Source organism: Schistosoma mansoni, chromosome 5 (genome assembly GCF_000237925.1).
Source record: "Schistosoma mansoni strain Puerto Rico chromosome 5, complete genome".
Lineage (NCBI taxonomy): Eukaryota > Metazoa > Platyhelminthes > Trematoda > Strigeidida > Schistosomatidae > Schistosoma > Schistosoma mansoni.
Window position 1 is genome coordinate 3330440 of NC_031499.1, and position 19737 is coordinate 3350176.

At 36.2% G+C, this 19737-nt stretch overlaps 2 protein-coding genes across 2 annotated transcripts; one reads left to right on the top strand and one right to left on the bottom strand.

Moving 5' to 3' along the window:
- Window positions 1-767: 767 nt before the first annotated feature.
- On the top strand, window positions 768-1127 carry Smp_202800 (uncharacterized protein; the record flags this gene model as incomplete). The annotated part of the gene is made up of 2 exons (XM_018797649.1): window positions 768-953; window positions 1104-1127. 2 exons carry the CDS (start codon window positions 768-770, stop codon window positions 1125-1127), a joined length of 210 nt encoding a protein of 69 aa, XP_018652670.1.
- A 2937-nt stretch (window positions 1128-4064) lies between these two features.
- Smp_069840 (putative fetal globin-inducing factor) lies at window positions 4065-12988 on the bottom strand. The gene is made up of 5 exons (XM_018797650.1): window positions 12908-12988; window positions 8343-8439; window positions 6663-6856; window positions 5313-5445; window positions 4065-4294 (listed from the first exon to the last, which is right to left on the bottom strand). Exons 1-5 carry the CDS (start codon window positions 12962-12964, stop codon window positions 4089-4091), a joined length of 687 nt encoding a protein of 228 aa, XP_018652671.1. The 5' UTR covers window positions 12965-12988; the 3' UTR covers window positions 4065-4088.
- Between the last annotated feature and the right edge of the window lie 6749 nt (window positions 12989-19737).

Consider the following 19737-nt stretch of genomic DNA (forward strand, 5'->3'; position numbering starts at 1 on the left):
TATTAGAATACTTATCGGCCATCAAGATACATACACGATGAATAGCACTGAGTTAACTATTGTCCAGACACACAACGATTTAGAAGTCATCGTTAGCAAAAACTTAAAGGCTACTGCACACTGCCATGCAATAGTCGCCAAAGGTTTTAGAACTCTATGGTCCGTACGTAGGGCTTTTAGTCATCTCGACGCTAAAACGTTTTTGAATTTGTATACAGTGTTCGTGCATCCTAAACTTGAGAACTGCATACAAGAAGTTAGCCCCTGTCTGAAAAAGACAGTGAACTCTAGGAAAGGGTTCAGAGAACAGCAACTAAGCTGATTCCCAGAATAGCGAATCTCCCGTATGGTACTAGACTGACCAAGCTAAACCTATTCTCGCTGTCATGTAGAAGAATCAGAGGCGACTTGATTACAGTTTTCAAATTACTTGGTGATAAAAAAGCAACTGATATGCCCTCATTTTTCTTGTCTTCCAAAACATAAAATTTACGAGGACACTCCAAAAATGTTCACAAGCTTGGAACAAATTACTTCTCAGCTGACTATCGACTTTCTCATCGAATCATCAACGAGTGGAATTCATTATCTCAGCACGAGGTTAAGGATCTATCCGTCGACTCTTTCAAAAGGAAGTTGGATCAGCTGAGAGACCATGATTGCCAGGACTAACACAGACCATCAAGCCTCCTGTCCTTTCCAAACTGAAACTGAAGTCGAGTTGACTCAGTTGCCCTCTGTGCTCCTCTTCCCGCTTGTTATTATTAATGTCTATCTGGGTAAAAGAGTTATTGAAATACATTCATCCAATGCAACCCGTATTCGGCTCATTTTTATCAACTTTTCTATATATGGAGTTAAATAGGAGATTAATGCTCGTCAAGGTCGCCAGGAAAAAGAGCGGTGGTCTGAATTCTACGGTAGCTGTGCCTTGTGTGAGTGTTACCGTCATCCTGATAACTCATAGTCCTATCAGATTGTCTTAGCTTCAAGATTTCTCTGTCACAAATCGTTGATTGCTTTTCATGTTAAATATGATTACATTTTGAACTTACCAAGTCGTCGACTCACATTATCACTTATTTTATTTTCCAGCTTTCTGCACGCCCGCTTCCCCTGTATCCTGAGTATCTTCAGTCTAGAAGTGGACTTCTATAGTGAGAAAAACTAGACAACAATGTTCATGCTAGGTGACTCTACACTGCAGAAGCCAAAAACTGGTTATCAATTATATTTATCGAAACTTTGCGATTTCCTCAGGATAGCTTTCCATATAGGGTACATCCCACTCATCATATACTTCGGCGTGACAAACCAAGGCCGTCCGCTCGAGTTTCCTATCTCGTTATGGAGCGTACTTATGCCTCTTTCTCCAGGACAGTAGTTACGTCATTTCAAATGTATTTAGTATTTAAAGGCTCTTAATTGTATATCATATACCTAATACAATTTATCGAAAACAGTTATTTTTATCTTGTGCTGCAGTAGTTACTCGTTACAAGGACCTTGTGCTTGACGTCTCCAGAGGATGTTCATGTCTAGTATTCGTTTATGTAGTATGGCTGCATATCTACCGTTCGAAGGTAGTCGATCAATAATGTTTCGACCTTAATCCCAAGGGTAGGAAATTTGTTAGTACTTTTTTGTAACAGACGATTAGGTGTATTCACTTGAGACATGGTTTCTAAGGCTGTCCCGTTATATGGTAACTGTGGGGTTGGTTGGCCTGATACTCAGCTTAACTGTTTTCCTTCTCACTCGCCCATGTCGCTTTACACATCATATAAGAGAGGTTGCACGTCATCTTGACTAGCTAGACTTATGACAGGTACAAGTGAAGAAAACTCCAAAATTATAGTTATCCGTCTTCAGGGGTTAAAATGGCGTGTGATTTATATGGTCTAAACCAGATACAAATAGGTGTTTGTTTCGATGGCTTGTGTCATCTTCCTAGTCCCCCTAAAGCTTTCTGCATATGATGGTGACAACTCAGACAAACACATCAGTGTCATTCGGACAAGTTTGTCTATTAGCCTTGACTCAGTTTTCGGAATCGGATATATTCCCTAGTACTGTATCTTATCGTCAGTTATCTTCCCCCTCGAAACATAGAATCTAAGTGTCAAATTTAATCCAGGGTTATAGAAGTATTGTGTGTTCCCTAACACACACTCGACCACGTGGTAGTTTGTATGTGGACTATTAATGTTGAACTCAGCCATGTTATTAGTTGTCCTGGTGATTATTGTAACCAATGGTTGGAGACTTTGAATGAGAATGGTGAAGATCGTTTGGAATAATGCAGGTGCATCCATTCTTTGTCTTCTTCCACATCCCAAGCCTTTGAATTCATCATGTTTTTGTTATTATTTCTCCGATTCATATTTCGTAGAATCGTGTGTTCGATGCCTAATCTTTTATATTGTCACTGATTTCGTTACTACGTTTACTACTGTGAGATTTGGCGTGATGATTTCATTTGTGTTTGTTAGTGGGATATGGCAAAGTAAACCGATGTATATAAGTATCAGTTCTTACGTTAGGACTGACTGACAAACACATGATTCTTAGTATTGTCGGAGCTGGAAACCAGTTAGTGTTAGCTCAACTAAAGGTTTACCGTCTCCAACTATACCCTCAATTTCAAAATACCGAAGGACCAAAAAGTAGCCTCGTTCAATTTTTAATTCAATCATGATAGCAAAAATGCAAGCAGGGATTTTCTGACAATACCGTTCAAACCTGAAGTCTCGTCCGTAGATAAGCCAGTAAACTATCCTGAGTTCCACGTGTTTATTCGACTTGTAAATCTGTTAACCATTGCTAATGAAAAGACGTACCACTGGCATGAGAGACAGACATTTGGTGAGATCCCAGATACATCTACAGGTTACTTTACTGCATTTTTCAATGAATTCCAGGCTACCACTTGGAAAATCGTGGTCTATATGCGGTATTTATATAGATTACTACACGTTGCAATGCAGAATGGTCCACATAGTTGAAAAAGACATCCAACGTAGTCTGAGTTCCTTGTAGCAAAAAAGGACTAATTTCTTGTTAAATAGTATTCCAGTTTGTGTTCTGGGAATGCCACGAAAACCACTTTGCGATGCATGCTTGGTTACTTCCTTTATTTCCACTTCATAGCACTACAATCAGTGAAAAATACCGTCTTGAAATAAGAAGCCCGATTGATTACTGAAATACCAGAATGTTCAGGCACATAATGTAAATCCTTTCATAAAGGAGTCGGCACTGATGTTTATTGTATGGTCGTTCTAGTCTGTAGAAATTATCTTAATCTCAGGATGTGTTTAGATTGCAATGCTCACATAAGTAACGTTATTTAGATGATCTTCAGTGGATATTACAGCCATCATTAAAGTGCGAGCTCAAAATGAAAAAGTAATGGTGTTTTTAAGAACTTATCTAGGAATCTGTCCTGTACAGTTGGTTGTCTTTTTCGAGTCTAAACCAGTAAACAGAACCATTAGAAATCTAATTATGCTAATCACTAAATATACATCGGATAAAGACTAGTTAAACTGATGAAGAAAACTCCCGTCTGATCCTTTTTTTAATATTTAATATGAATATAAACAGTAATCACAGGCAATATAATTGATGCTTAATCTAATTATGATATCTAGAATGACTGTTGGAATCTTGTAATTAAACCATTTCCCTTAAAGATTACAACACTTGATGCATTGGTGAAGGTAAATAGTGATTGGCTGATGTTTCTGGACATACTCATCATTTATATTTTTCTACTCTCTGTATTTGATAGGATGCATTTCCTCAAACCTGAACGGTCCTCGTAATCAGTCTTTAGTTGAAGTATGAGAAAATAACTACGTGGCTGGGCTTACAGTGCCAAGCGAATAAGATACGCCTAATGTAATAGAACTGCTCTGTGTTTGAATTGAGTGACACCACAAAAAATACCAAAAGCATATTCATGAGCTACCTATCTTTTTATATATACGTCAACCTTATCTAAAGAACAACTGGTCGAAAACCTCAATGTCAGGATTATACAAAAGACACTAAGAAATATTAAAAAAGTGAATCATTTATATTTTTCACAAATTAGTTGCTGGTTCACTGAATGCGTAACAAATATCTCCATAAGGTGTATTTCTTTTGACAATATCAGCTACTTCATCGCCTAACTTATTGCGTACGCCATAAACTGGTGCACCAGGTTGAGCGATCAATAAATATAATGTCTCAGGTCCTTGGTTGTTTGAAACAGCTAAATGTAAGGCGGTTTGTCCACTGTTTGTAACTAATAAAACAAAAAGCCCAATGTTGAATCGATTAGAAAGAACAATATGTCTTATTTTATGGTAAGAAATGTAAAAGTAAATATGATACTACTCACTAACTATAAATTCATGTATTGGGTTTTGAGTTAAACTGTGTATAAGGGTTAGTGACACTAACTATCTGCTCAAACCGAAGGCGAGATGTCAATGGGGCATGTGATTCAGTAGTTGAAAGTTAGACCTTTTGATTAGTAAATTACTGGCTCCTAAAAAGTGAGTGTGGTTTAGGCTTAAGTAAGTTGTAAGAATATCAATTGAACTCCGCCTTATTAACTAATCAGTCGGTCAATCAAACGGAGTCTACATATCTATCAGAATAATACGGTAATAAACAATAGCAGATGGACTTGCACAATATTTGTATTGGTGAAATGATCATGGAAATAATCATATGGGAAGAAGTTTATTTTTACTATACTACCTAGTGTTAAATGATCTACACATCTTGACTAACTAATGAACCCAGTATAGTGGATTTTGTATATTCGACATAATTTCTATGATATGATAAAACGAGGTACCGGTATATGGAGTAGGAAATTGATTATAGAATAACTGGTAGTTGGATTCTATATATATTACATACCTATAGTAATGAAGAAAAGTGTAGTGTACCGTTTCCAAGATTATATTTTTTAAACCTTAGTGTCAAATGTTGGAGAGGCATATTTTAATAGTTAGAGGATTTGCAAGCGATTATCAATTATACAGGAAAAAGCATTCGACATTTGACGCATTGATATTTGGTAAGCAAAGCGGCAAACAAGAAAGCCTTCATGAAGGAAGATGTTAATGCTAAACATTGAATGAGACTGAAATATATTGAACTTTAATACAGTGCTTATTTCATGCAAGTAATTCCCTTTATGAATTTAAATAAAGCCAATGCTTATTATTTAATCTATGTGAATAATAGGACTTATACTCCTGTTAATGAACATTTAGACTGATTCAAAAGCATAGAGATAACTAGCTTACGAGCATTTAAATCTGCACCCGCTGAAATAAGTAATTGGACACAAGATAATTTATTCCAGAATGCGGCACTGTGTAATGGTGTCCATCCATCTTCCGTCCTATTGTTTATATTTGCTCCGTATTTCATTAGATACTAAGTTGAAGGAGTATACACAAAAGTATCTGTTAAAATAACATTTCAAATAATACATAGAAACACCAATGATCTTTTTAATCATTTTTCAATCAGAAGCAGATACTCAATAATCTAAAGGTGGTGCGTTAATTGACAGGCCTGGGTTCAGTACCCGGACGGGGACACAGGTGCCTAATGTTAAGGAATCACAAGCTAGGACATACAGTTATCCAGTGTTCGCTACTTTAATGGGGCTTTGAAGTTAGTAGTTTGTTTAAGTGTCTGGTTTTTATTTATTAGATCATAGCTTCAAAGCCTGATTAGGCAAGTAGGTAATAAAACTAGCTTTTACACAAATGCAGCTTAAACGCGAGTACATAAAGTTATACTTTAAGTGAATCAGATTACTTACCAAATTTCATCAATCAATATTTAGACAAATAAAAGGAGAGGATATTAAGTTGAAAATTAAACGAATTATAAATAAGTACTTGATTGTATAAATTAGAAAATAACCGATTAATTGCCGGTAAGCATTGGAGTGAATATACAAATGATATGTGGGTGGAGAAAATGATGATTAATTATTTATCAAGTCAGCCTAGTGGATAGTCTGACAGGTATTAGATGTGTTATGTATTTACCTACCCTTATAATTTTGTTATTGAGGTGGAAATATACTTACGTTCTAGCTATACCAATCACGTGTTCTTTATCCGAGTTGTGTTGAAGTCCTGTAGAATAGGTATTCGTCTAAAGTAAATTAGCGTTCAATTTGTGTAAGGTAAAAAACCGAGCGTTATTTTAACAAGTTACTATCGCAACAATATGTTTTGTATGGTCTTGAATTCAAATGAATGTAGAAGTTTATCAAATAAGTGCTTTTCGAAGTAATTCAAACAAATAATCTAGATTTGGAATGATGTACTACTCTATTTTAAACAAGGATTGCGAAAATTTTAACCATGAAAATATTCTATATTCCAAGGAGTATTGATAATTCGTTAGTTCTTAAAAAGTATTCCACTGTCAAGATGAACTACGTGATACTTCCGCAAGATAATAATTTTTCAGATGCCTTATGTTGAACGTGATCAAAAACAGGCGGCAGCTGAATTATAACGACTAGAAACAAAGTACTACAAGTAGTCGAAATGCAATTTTAAAAATTACTCGGACATATGTTTGTCCACAGTTCATCGCCTTAAATTAATCAGTGTACAAACTTTATTTACCTGTAAAACTTCTACGTGTCCTCCATACGCCGCACGATGCAATGCTGTATAACCATCTTGATCTTTAGCTGACAATAATTCTCTTAACTCCACCTCTCCATCAGCACCTTTCTGCTTAGCTGACTCAATAAGGCTACGGATAGTAGATAGATCATTGTTTTCTGCTGCGACAATAAATTGTTTCTTTGGATCATCTAAACTACGTTTTGGAAAAAAGAAGTTTTTGGTAAATATCCGAGGAAAATTCAAAGATAGTTACTTTTTATAAAACAACAAAGATCACTAAGTTAGTCAAATCTAACTCATGATCTAACACTTGTGCATATCGGTTCACGTTTCCATATCCCGTTAGGCATCCGGGCAGTATCCCAGCCCTCACACAAACCACATGAAGCGTGGCGCATATATATTTGGTGCCTCCTTGTACCAATGTTTATGTCTTTAAATAAAAAAATTAGGAACTAATAATATGATTAAAGTGAAAATATTATGCAGTTACAATTCATATACAGTTTTATTTCCTTTCAATATTATGTGGTTGAAGGTTATTACTACTGGAACATAGGTTTCGCGTACTAGTTGGCAGTTATCAGCAAGGTATGGTATACGCATTCTTGAAATAGCTGATGCACCTTGTGAATAAAAACAATGGAACAGTTGACTTCCCCGTTACAACTATTATTTTCAAGTAAAAATGCACCGATGATTATGGTATCATTAAGATTTCTAGGAGTTACGTGATCGTTAGCACTAAGAACTAACATTTGTCATTTTAACACAGATGTACCACTTCAAAATTCATAACCAAAAACTATATTTGGATTTAGCAAGACTCCTTAAGAAACAAAAGTTAATTACCAGAAAAAAATCCATTTTCACTATGAGTGCAAGTATGTTTCATTCCCCATGCCTATCGTAGCTGAGACTTTGACGTGGTAAATAGGTTTGTTTATCATCATGATTCAATTGGCCCACGTTGCTAGGCAGGTTTGATTGGAGAGTAATAAAACCAAAACCAGGAACGGCGAAGTCGTACCCCTGGATAATAGGGTGAGATGGTAGTACAGTTTCCCCCAGCATCTGCAACAATACTGCCCTCCCATAACGAAAGGATGGGTTAGAAATGGTTCTTCCTAGAAATGTCACCATTTACTTTGATCCACAACGACTGTACGATTGTTGATAACAACAGAAAAATTCCACGTCAATAGAATAAGCTCTAAGCTAATTATGGATAAATTCTAATCGCTTAGTTCTCTTTGAATCACGTGCTAATGTTACTCAGACGTACAACGGAATCTTCCAAACTAAATCATGCAGTTCAGAAACCATAACATAGACTATAGGTCTCCTCGTAGGAGGAACGGCCTGTCTTGACTAGCCTCTAGATGTTTCTCCTCTTAAGCTTTCCATTTAAACTTCCGAGTTTCCAGAACCACTACTACTAGTCCAGTTTCCTTTTATGACACTCCGAAAAGAAGTACTCTTCTGTGGTATTGGAAAACGCGAAGTAACAACCATTCAAATCCACTGAGTGCACCATACAATAAACAAGTACACTGCTATCAAAGTAACAGAAATCTACAGGTAAACTTTTCATCAATACAGAAAGGCTTACTGTTATCTAAATTGAAACTAGATCGTAAAGAATCGAAAACAAAATAATGAGACACTCCATACCTTTTATTTGATCATTTGTCCACAGATTAATATCATTTTCATCTGCCTGCCAAGCACTCACAAACATACCAGGATTATTACGTTTGGCAGCCATTACCTAGAAATACAAGACCATATTTTTTATTGAGTTGATTTTTGATAATGAGAAGTATTGTTTGATGTAATTTTTTCATTACATATGGTTAGGATTCAATGAGACTGTGTTTGATTATGGTGCATATCTTTTTGAACTTTAGTGATACAATACAGAACACTATATATATTCTTATAGTTTCCTTTATTGAATCATTTTCAAAGTAGATTGTTTTAATTTAATGAAGCTTAACATGAAACTAGACACGTTACATATGCTAACTCATATTGATTGCCAACAAGAATTGAATATATTATATAATCATATAGTGAATATCTTAAATTAAAGGTAGATTACGATATAGTTAATGTATCATGACAATATTCATTTATTTTAAGTCTAATTATGTGAATAAATGAATGAACATAAGGACAAGAAAATAGGTTTAATTTTATCACTGAAGTCCTTCATTTTAATCGTTTTATACGAACAATCATTTATTTTTGCCATTTGATTGTATACAACAATTGTATTCCTATAGAACATGACCAATGGAAAAATGACAGTTGTTTTGAGTTCCAGATGTTCTTACAAGTGAAGAACATTTGGAACTCAAAACAATTGTCGACCAACACCAAGATCAGAATTTTTAATACGAATGTCAAGGCAGTTCTACTGTATGGGGCGGAGACGTGGAGAACTACGAAAGCCATCATCCAGAAGATACAAGTGTTTATTAACAGTTGCCTACGCAAGATACTTCGGATCCGCCGGCCAGACACTATCAGCAACAAGTTATTGTGGGAGACAACAAACCAGATTTCATTGGAGGAAGAAATCAGGAAGAAGTGCTGGAAGTAGATAGGACACACATTCAGGAAATCACCCAACTGCGTCACAAGACAAGCCCTCACATGGAATCCTGAAGGTCAAAGGAGAAGAGGAAGATCAAAGAACACACTATGTCGAGAAATAGAGACAGACATGAGAAGAATGAACAAAAACTGTATAGAACTAGAAAAGAAGGCCCAGGACAGAGTGGGTTGGAGAATGCTAGTCGGCGGCCTATGCTCCATTGGGAGTAACAGGCGTAAGTAAGTAAGTAAGTAAGAAAATGTATGTCATTAGGAACTATTAATTGACTAAGTTAGTGAAAGTACCAATATGTTAAACATTGAATTTATTTCAACAACATTTAACTTTTGAAAAAGTGTAAAGGACGAAAATAGTTTTTTGGTATTGCGAGAAAAAACTGAATTGTTCTAAACTTGATAAATACATTAAAATTGGAAGATATGTTCCTACTTAAGAAACATTACAGATATAAGAATAATGAATAACACATTCCATGCATTGAAATTAAAAAAAAGAGATTAACTTTAGTAAATAATATTTGTTAACTACTCGACTATGATTTAAAAACAATCAGTCAGATGCAACTTCGAAACTGATATGCATGTACGTCGGTTCACGTTGTCATATCCCATTAACAAACACAAATAAAACCATTATGCTATATCTCACAGTAGTAGACGTAGTAACGAAATCAGTGGCAATACAAAAAATTAGACATCGAACACACGATTCTACGAAATATGAATCGGAGAAATAACAACAATAACATTATGAGGAGTCCAAAGGCTTGGAATGTGGAAAAAGACAAAGAATGGATGCATCTGCACCATTCCAAACGATCTTCACCATCCTCATTCAAAGTCTTCAACCATTGGTTACAATAATCACGAGGACATAATCAGGTATCAGACAATTAGTAACATAACTCAGTCGATGACTTCATAAACCAGTGCAATGTTACCGTCTTGCTGCCACTAGCTTTCTTTCAACATACTTTTATGCACAAAGGAAGCGCTAACTCGGAATGCTGAAGGAAAACGGGAAAGAAGAATACCGAAGAACAGATTGCGACGAGAATTGGAAGCAGACATGAAGAGATTGAATAGCAACTGGAAAGAATTACACAGGACAGAGTTTGATGAATAATGCTGGTAGGTGGTTTATCCTCTCCACAAGGCGCAAGTATATTTATGGTAAATCACATCGGTTAAGGAATGTGATCATAGTACAAACTTGGATTATTTCCAGAGTTCCCACCATTGTTTCAGTGGATAAATGCATCGTGATTCAGTTTCAAGTTAATGAACAACAGAATAGGTGGATGAAAACTAACCACGTAAATAGTGATCGATGGAGTTCACATTCATCTAATCAAGTGGTTCACTGACGTCTGAAAGTACACTAAGATTCTAGTATAGGATTGTCTGGATTAGTAGTTATATAATGCTCAACTTCATTATAAGTTTGTGGATAATTTATTGAACAAAGTGAACAAAAGTTAGACTATAAGGTGATTTTATAAACGCTGATTAATCAAGCTTAATAGTTAATGATTGTAAAAATTGATCAGCAATGTATACACACCAGTAAGAATTTGCAATGATGGACTTATTGTGAACTGATTTAACAGGGTACAAAAAAGATAACTTGCACATAAAGGCATTAAAATATGCTTAAAGTCCAATGAGTAAGGTAAATACTACGTAACTGGTAATTTTTAAGAAGTTAGATGAAAAGCATCAAGATTTATTGATACAAAAAGGGTATTAAATATCAACTGTCGCCAATATCTAACGCAAACACATGTTTAGGCATAAATCTGAAGTTCATATTTTGTGGAAATTTTTCCTTCACAGATCACAAAATTCAACCCTATAGTGATTCATAAGACAGATCGCCAAAGCAAGGAATATATATCTACTTCGTCAAACGGAAATGATAGTTTTTCTGTAGTATAAATCAGTGAAGTGTTGTAGACATTTGCTTATTTTTATCCCATTCAAAGTAGTCATACAGTAGCATTGTGAGTCACCAACTAGTGGTGTCACTATAAATCTCACAAACGTACATTAGTTTAGATTCTTACACGCTAAAGAACAAATAATGTTAATAGTCATAATAACCGGCTACATTAAGATCACTAAACTTCTAAATAGATGACTTGTTGATTAATTTATTAAGTTAACTCATAATGTAGAGCCACATTAAGAGCTAATCATACTATCTGGCTCCCCAAACTAAAGTGAGTGGGACGGCGACCGAACACGGGATTTATTGGCTAAGGTTTGAGTACATTAACCACTAGGCCACTGACCCATACTTATTAAGGATGAACGATACTATGAATGTAGATAATTTAACTTATAAAGACACTACTTTTAAGTTGATGAATCGTGTACCTCAAAACACAGAAAACCGGTCAAATTCGGTTACGACTGTACAGTAGTTTACGTCACTATATTTCACAGTGAGACGATACAAAAAGAAAACTATGGCTCGAAAACATGATACTAATAGTAGTAGAGAGATTTGCGGGATAAGACAAAACAAAAGTGTGAGCAGAAAAGAGCATGATTAAATCATATTGACGACGTCAAAAGATATAAACAGTGAACATATATAAGCCATTACGATTGGTTTACATTCATGCCACCAAATCATGTATTTTACATCATGGTTGACGATCCTTAACTACGAAACCTGCTTTTCACTAAACAGTTAAGATTATTAAATGGACTGGGTGTTCGGTATTCTCTGATTTCACTAAGATTTCAAAAAAATTACCACAGCATGTAAAAGATCCGCTAGGCATGAGTGACTTGTCACAACTATTTTATTTAGTATGACCCGAAAAGCAACAGGTTTTACCTAGTTTTGTTTCAGAGCCGGATCACCATGTGATGTAGAAAAACCGAAACTACGCGAGTGTTTTACTATTGTTACTTGAAGAATTTAATCGTTACCGGGTTCGATTGGGAGAAAGTATGTCTGAATCACTTATCTGGGAACCCTAATCAAACTGCGAATTCCGGGCCATAACCCTTGAGAACTCCAACCTTAATGCATCAGAGGACACCATTAGTTTTTGTTCTACATTAATGAGTATATCAAAGTGTTTTATCAGTCAGAATCCCGATCTCAATGTCTAAATTAGGTTAGTGTGTGGTAGGAAACTGAACGGTAAGTACAAGGGCGAGACTATAATTCAAGGACGATCCAATCAAATTTAGAGCAACAGGTCTTCGATTTTGACTTGAGATTTATTTATTCATTCGGATAAATGGCTTTCTGGTATTTTAGCTGACGTCAGTTCGTGAAAACCCAGGATTTAATTACTAAATTTAACCACCAACTGTAAATCATAATCCTAATTCCTCACACTAGTTTATGACCCTTATTTAGCCCTTGTAAGTAAATGGACATTCTCATGGCCACTTTAGCCTCTCTAAAGTTGTTCATAAGCCATATATAGTGATAAAAAATGCTTATTATCACTACACTGATGTTTTTACTTCTATCATGATGATTTACTCTTTCTAATGAATGAAACAATGGACTTATTAGTACATTATTCCGATGTTGTAGGAAAGCTAAGATTGAGATAACGAAAACAAGGGCTGAGTTATAAAAGACTCACTTCATCGATATCGAATGGCAACTCGTCATGTGAGTCATCTTCAGATTGCGACGACATCCCAGTCAATCAGAACACCTAAACGAGGGGTTTGTGGATTAAAACAGAAGCAAACGATAGACAGAGAGAAAAAACATGTGTACATCAAGGTTTATTTTGAATATTGATACTAATTACAACAAACAAGTGTTTGGAACTATAATCACTAATCGTAGACATCGTGCCGATCACATAGATACTGGATGATATCTTGGGGAGAGAGGAAACGTTGAGAATCCATATCAGGGATTTCAATATCTGGAGACTATTAAATCAAAAGAACTTACTGAACTCTTCTTCTATTGCCATGACAAGCTCTACATGATCTAAACTGTCTATTCCAAAGTCTTCATTGAATCTAGAATTTAGTGCTATCTATAATTTGTTGAGCCATACTAACTAAACCAACTTTGTACGGGTCGATTTTATCGTAGAGTCTTAACACGAGCATTACTCGATCTTCGATCATTGTTTTGGTTAATGGTATACCATGCGCAAAGAATCTACAGGGCGTTGACAGTGGAAATGCTTTAAATGGAATTCCTAAACATTTCTTTGATGCTACCAAAGTCTTAGATATTGCTGAATAGTTCGCAATTAAGCACGCGCGCCGAAACCCACATAATACAGTAGACATCAAACTAATGTTCATATCGTTGCAAACCTCAAGGTTATCAGTGGTTTCGGATTTTGCGGCAACGACTTGAAGGGTGATTGACTCATCTTAACACTTTTTCAGTTGGTCACTGTTGTTGGATATTTGCAAGAATAAACGAAACCGCGGCACCAAAATGACTCATCAAGACCATACGCTTCAAGACGCACAATTTAAAAAGACGGTGATATTGTTTCTCGTTAAGTTGAATTAACAATTTGGATCGTATATTATGTATCAAAACTACTGTTTACACTTAAATTGAATTTATTTTATTAAAAGTGATATTGTACTTATGTGGTTTGATTTTTGTGTTCAGTTTATTAAAACACACTTAGTCTACCTTGACTCGATTTATTTGGTTAAGGTTTGAGATTTTTTACGAGCTATTTTGTGTTACCATTTTTATTTAATTTTAAGACAGTTGGCTCTGCCCACAAATGTGGACAGCTATCTTGCTTATTCCTTGTGGAAGAAGGAATATGTGATGAATGCAAGAAGTGGTTCCATAAGATGAGTACCCGCCTAAGTCCCACTGCTTATAAAATGTGCTCAAAGTATAACTCTCATTGGCTCTGTATGCTTCGTTGCTCGAGCAAAACATTGCTCATCCAAGAGGCAATTAGCCTTCTGCCGTTGGCTGATGAAAATTTTGACGAGGGCTGTATCGGAAACACGGGTACTGGTTGCGAAGAATGCTTCACTGTCGTAAGTGCTGTCACGGTACGTACCAGACCCACGACTGTTCAACATGCAATATGACTTACTATCCCGAAACAACTATTGATCGTTACACTATTAGATACTTGTGGCCAAGTTGCTAGGGCAGTGACTGGTGACGCAGACAAAACGATTACCGTCCCGAATAGTTCTATTCTGAATGCTGCAACTGATGGGAAATGGATGATGCGAAAACTTAGAAGAGAAGGAAAGATAGCCCCAAATAATTCCCGTTTAATAAAAAGTCCTTCGTGAACTCACATGCCATGTGTCAGTTTACTTCATCAAAGTGACAAGTTAAGACAATATTTAGTCCTACCGTAGATAGGAAAAGTTTGGTCCTATCAAACATTGTTGTCGGTCATTCGCTCGACTCTCATGACTCTTTTACAAGAAAAACTAACGGTAAGATGCCAGCAGTTAACAGGCAGGATCTGACATCGCGGTCTGAAGCCGTGAATACGACTTCTAAATAAGTTAAGCACGTTCCTAGTAATAAGACTCAATAAATGAGTTGAACCGAGACCCACCAAAGAAGGACCTCGAAGTTGGCACTTGAGAATTTTGTGAAAACAGTCGTAATATTGAATAACGTAATCGAAACTCGTGATTCAAATATTCGTATCCGACCAGATTTGCCACTTGAGGATCGAATGAAGTGGAAGAATGCTCCAACAAAGTTACGAAATCGAGAGCTAAATGGTGAAACGAACCTTATGATTTTGGGTTTTTGGGTGGTCAGGTCATGGAAGCTGATGCTTTCGTGACCTGTGTGAGTGGAATGAATGACTCCCAAAGCACCTCAAGTGTGTGCTACACGAACGCCTGTAGTCTTCGAAATGAAACGTCCGAGCTATGTTTGACGGTGGATGAATTAAGTCGTGATATAATTGTTGTCGTAGAAACTTGGCTAACCGTATATATAGACTGCTCTCTCAACATTGCAGGCTACATCTGTCTCAGAAGTGATAGAGTTATAAGTCGCAAAGGGGGGGTATAATGTTATATTTTAGTAAAGTCTACTCTATGTGTAGTGGTACAAATACTTGTCTCAATTTCACCGAGATACCTGCCATAGGATCTGTACATGTGACTGTGTAAACTGTTCTTCCATTGATAAGTAACCTGAAACATTGTAAGATATCGGGTCCCGATGGGTTTAGGGTTTGCTCTCATCGCTTGCAAATATTATTTCAAGACCGCTCGCGACGCTCCTCAACATGTCCCTCTCACCCGCCTAACTACCTAACGATTGCGAGAGATGTTTGGACAGCAGATCTAGATAACGGTCTGTCTGTCAATGTGATATCCATAGATTTTAGCTAGGTGTTTGACAAAATTTCACACTTAGGTCTTACGCAGAAGCACCCAAGCTTTGGAATAACAGGCGCCATACAGGAATGGATAGGAAACTTCTTATGTGACCGCAGAGAGAGAGAGTGTGTGAGGGTCAGTGGAACGCTATCCTAATGGAAGCCAGTCGAAGGTTGCGTCCCCCAATGTAACATTTTAGGCCCTCTACTTTTCCTTCCTTATGTTAATGAATTACGTCTATTGCTTAAGTCGTCGACATTATTGTTTGCAGATTATGTCAAAATCTGGCGAACAATAAGAGGTGAGGCTGATCGTTTTCATCTCCAAGCTGACTTGAACGAATTTGTTAGATGGACTCGAGGTTGGGGCTTAGAAGATAATTCTTAGAAGAATGTGCTCATGCACATCGTGCACGGTAATAGTTACCAAAATACAATTGATGGCACATCTCTTCCAAACGTTCAAGAATAAAAAGACTTGGGAGTAATAATAAGTCACGACTTAATCTGGTCCTCTACAAAATGGTGCGTAATAATTTGTTGAGACAGAGATTTACACTTGTGGAGGGTTAGATGAGTGAATCGAAAATCGTCTCGTAACCTTGTACAGTGGTCCAACATCTAATATCATTACAATGAGCTAGTATGGGTACAAGAAATTATCCGGTTTATGAACTAGATGGTCAACTTATGCTCCATTCTTATTGTCATGATATAGTTACAGATCTCCGGCTGCTTCCAACAACGCTTCACTAGCCACATGACCATACTAGTCCCACTGAATTCAACAATCATCCGTGTGTTTGTATGACATGAGCTTGAGTGAATGTATTTACCTCAGGTGAGTAGGCTTTCTGGAACAATGAGCTTTCACACTATCATGTCTAGATATGAATTACTTGGAGATTGGAAATTATAGATTGTTATCCAGGGGAGCTAAGAGAATAAAATGATCAGAAGAAATTAAAACACAGACAACATGGATAAATAAAAACGTAAAGATAACAGACAAATGGAAACGATAAATGGTGAAACAGACATCGATAGTAATGAAAATAATAACAATTAGTTATGGGCATAATGAAACTGATAATGATGGGCATTTTGCGAGACATGCATCATGTACAGCTATTACAAGCAAAAGATCGTGAACCATAGTCTGTGATAGTTAACTCTACTCTTAGAGTAGTCTGTTGAGGTGATTGAGGTCACAATAACCGGCAGAGTGCTTCGAATAGGGCCGACATCTACAGAGAAAAATTGTGACTTTACCGGTTTGATGAACATTTTATGGGTTACTTCAAGGGATCGATTGTTGAGTTCAGGAAGAATGTTTTAGTTATGGTGACCGATGTAAATATTATGTTGCGTACCTACTCTATTGGTGTTTGTTAACTCGATGGCCAGTAACTAATGTACCAAACAAGATCTAGAATGAAACTGCCTCTAGATGTATAAATAACTAATTTGGTCGACTGACGTGTACAGTAATAACAAACATAATTTAATTGTGATGAGACCGGGTGGATACAAGTTGAATGAAGTAATAGTAGTATTATAAATTATACCGGACTTCAATAAAACTGCAGTCAGACTGGACTTATAATGATACTGCCGCCAGGACAACTACCAACTGTATTAGAAGAGAAATAGAACTGGGATTGATTTATTCGGCAACTGTATTGTAATGGGATAAATCCAGAACTTAATTAGATAATTTTAGACTGCATTGTATTGACATGAGTCCACACTCTTCGGTATATTAGTTGCTCGGTGTGTTTTAAGTATTTAAATATCAATACCACTATGATATATGACCGACAGATAGAAAGATAGGCAGATAGTCAAAAAAGTAAGACTGGAACCAATCTAGCGCAATAAATAGAATAGTCTATAGCAACTGTATTACTAAGATCGACACTGTCATCCACTTTTCCGCTCGTTCCTGAACTTCAGCCTTGAAATGAGGAGGTGCAGGAATATTGGGATTTGCAAGTCAACTCCATGTGTGCGTTTAACACAGTATTACTAAGGGTCTTTATAGGGTAGTGCTAAGGTATTTCTGTAAGAAATCAAGAACGATAATTTTTTTTATCCATCCACCGAGAAATTAGCACCGGAATCTAAGCTTCTATATCTAGTAGGACTAGGTCAGTTTCTGAACACACAATTGAACAAGTTGTTGACAATTTAACATCAGAATCACAATTGAACTTCTTCTTTGAGCTGAAGTAGTTCTATTACTCACATTTCTAACACTGACGACTTTCTTACCTGATTATTATTCATCTAGGTACAAAATATTTGCTCTATTCATACTTTGAACCGTTAGTCACCTGTGTGTACTACGGATTTTATTTTAGCGTGTTAAAAATATTCACATTACGCCATATGTTTACTATTAATAGTACGTGTGTCAGTTATGTTTACCCCTATCGAGAGTGGATCCAAAGTATTTGAAGCTAATACAAGTTATAACTCGGTCATTTACTTAAACCTCCTTCTTTATTTTCCTTTCAGCTAATCAATTCTTAGGGGATTCTTATAGATTTATCGATGACTTCAGGTGAGTAGTGGGTCTAATCAGCCTAGCGTTGATTCAAGTAGTAAAGTGACGTTGTGACAACTGACTAACACTGAATTTTAGACGTACCATCCTCAATAAAAATATGCTAACAAAGAAGTGTTGTGCTGGACAGTGAGGGTCACTCATAGTCAACTGAGACATGTAGTAGAAACAATAGGGCTGGGTTGTCCAAGCGTGGTGACTCCAGATCTTGAGTCATTACGTTAGATATATGATTCTGCATGAAAGTTTGTATTTATCATCTATAGGTCACAAAACTATGCCTTTGTGTGTCACGATGTGAAACATACTGTTGAGTCGGCTTACAGAGAACTCTAACAGAGCCTCCAGAGTCTCATAAAGAGCCCCAACCAATCAGCGATTAGTCAGAAGCTATGTTACTAAAATAACGAGATCCTGGTTGGCTGATCAACACACTGTTACTATGTAAACTCAAGGTCTCTTAATTACTATAAAATCCCTGTATTTTCTGTACAAGAATGAACCTTGTAGTAAAGTATTTCTCTCATACTCAAGTCTTCTCCCTGGTGTTCAAGTCGCTGAGTAGTTCTAGCCTGGGGTTATCAGAATAGCTTAGGATCTGAATATAGCGTTCAACTTACAAGACGTAACACTTACAGTATAAAGATATTTGACCTTGGCTCATGATCATATATGGGCAGCCATATCATGCCAAGTCTGTCGCGCTTTATTATATTCAATAATCTAGTTCTGTAAATAACCATATGCATATTTATTAGGCCGAAATTTTACAAATCTATATTATTGTACATGCAGCTTGAACGACCATGTTACTGAGAATGTGTTATTCTACTTTCAAAACAAATACTTTTACTTGTTGGAGTTATACTTTACAAATAAGTCGACAGACCAGGTACACGGTGTTCCTGTTCGGTTTTAAACTTTGGTGCTGTAGTATTGAGAAATTTTTAACCTCTTTGTGAAACAAACAAGGAAAATTAGGTCCCAACCTTTTGTGGTCCTCTGTAATAGTCTAAATTGGACGCTTAGGAGGTAGCCAATAATCCATCAGCAGTAAAACTTCAAAGTTAACCTATTTATTTACTTCCTTACTTTGTATAGGGACTATATATCCTATTATTCTATGGAGAATGGTGAAAGACTTGTGTGTTTAAATCAAGATCTAATGTGCTTCTTATTCCGTATATCAAGTAATAAAACCTACCACATCCTCTTTGACATCCATATTGGGAAAAACAAATATAGGTTTAGCAACTATTGAATATTTTTTGAACATAAAAATTCCTTTTTAATATATATGCCTTAGGTATTTGACCCTCTAACAATTTAAAAGTATGAACATTTCCCTTGTTGTAAACCATACAATGTCCGTCTTATTATGGAGTAAAAGTAAGGAAGATAAGGATAAACAGTAAACTTATTTCTTGGCATACATATACACATATATATACGAAATTTTGAGTTTATTCATTTACATAATTGGAAGCATGAGTCAATTGAATCTAGACCACCAAGGAAAACCTGGAAGCACTGGACG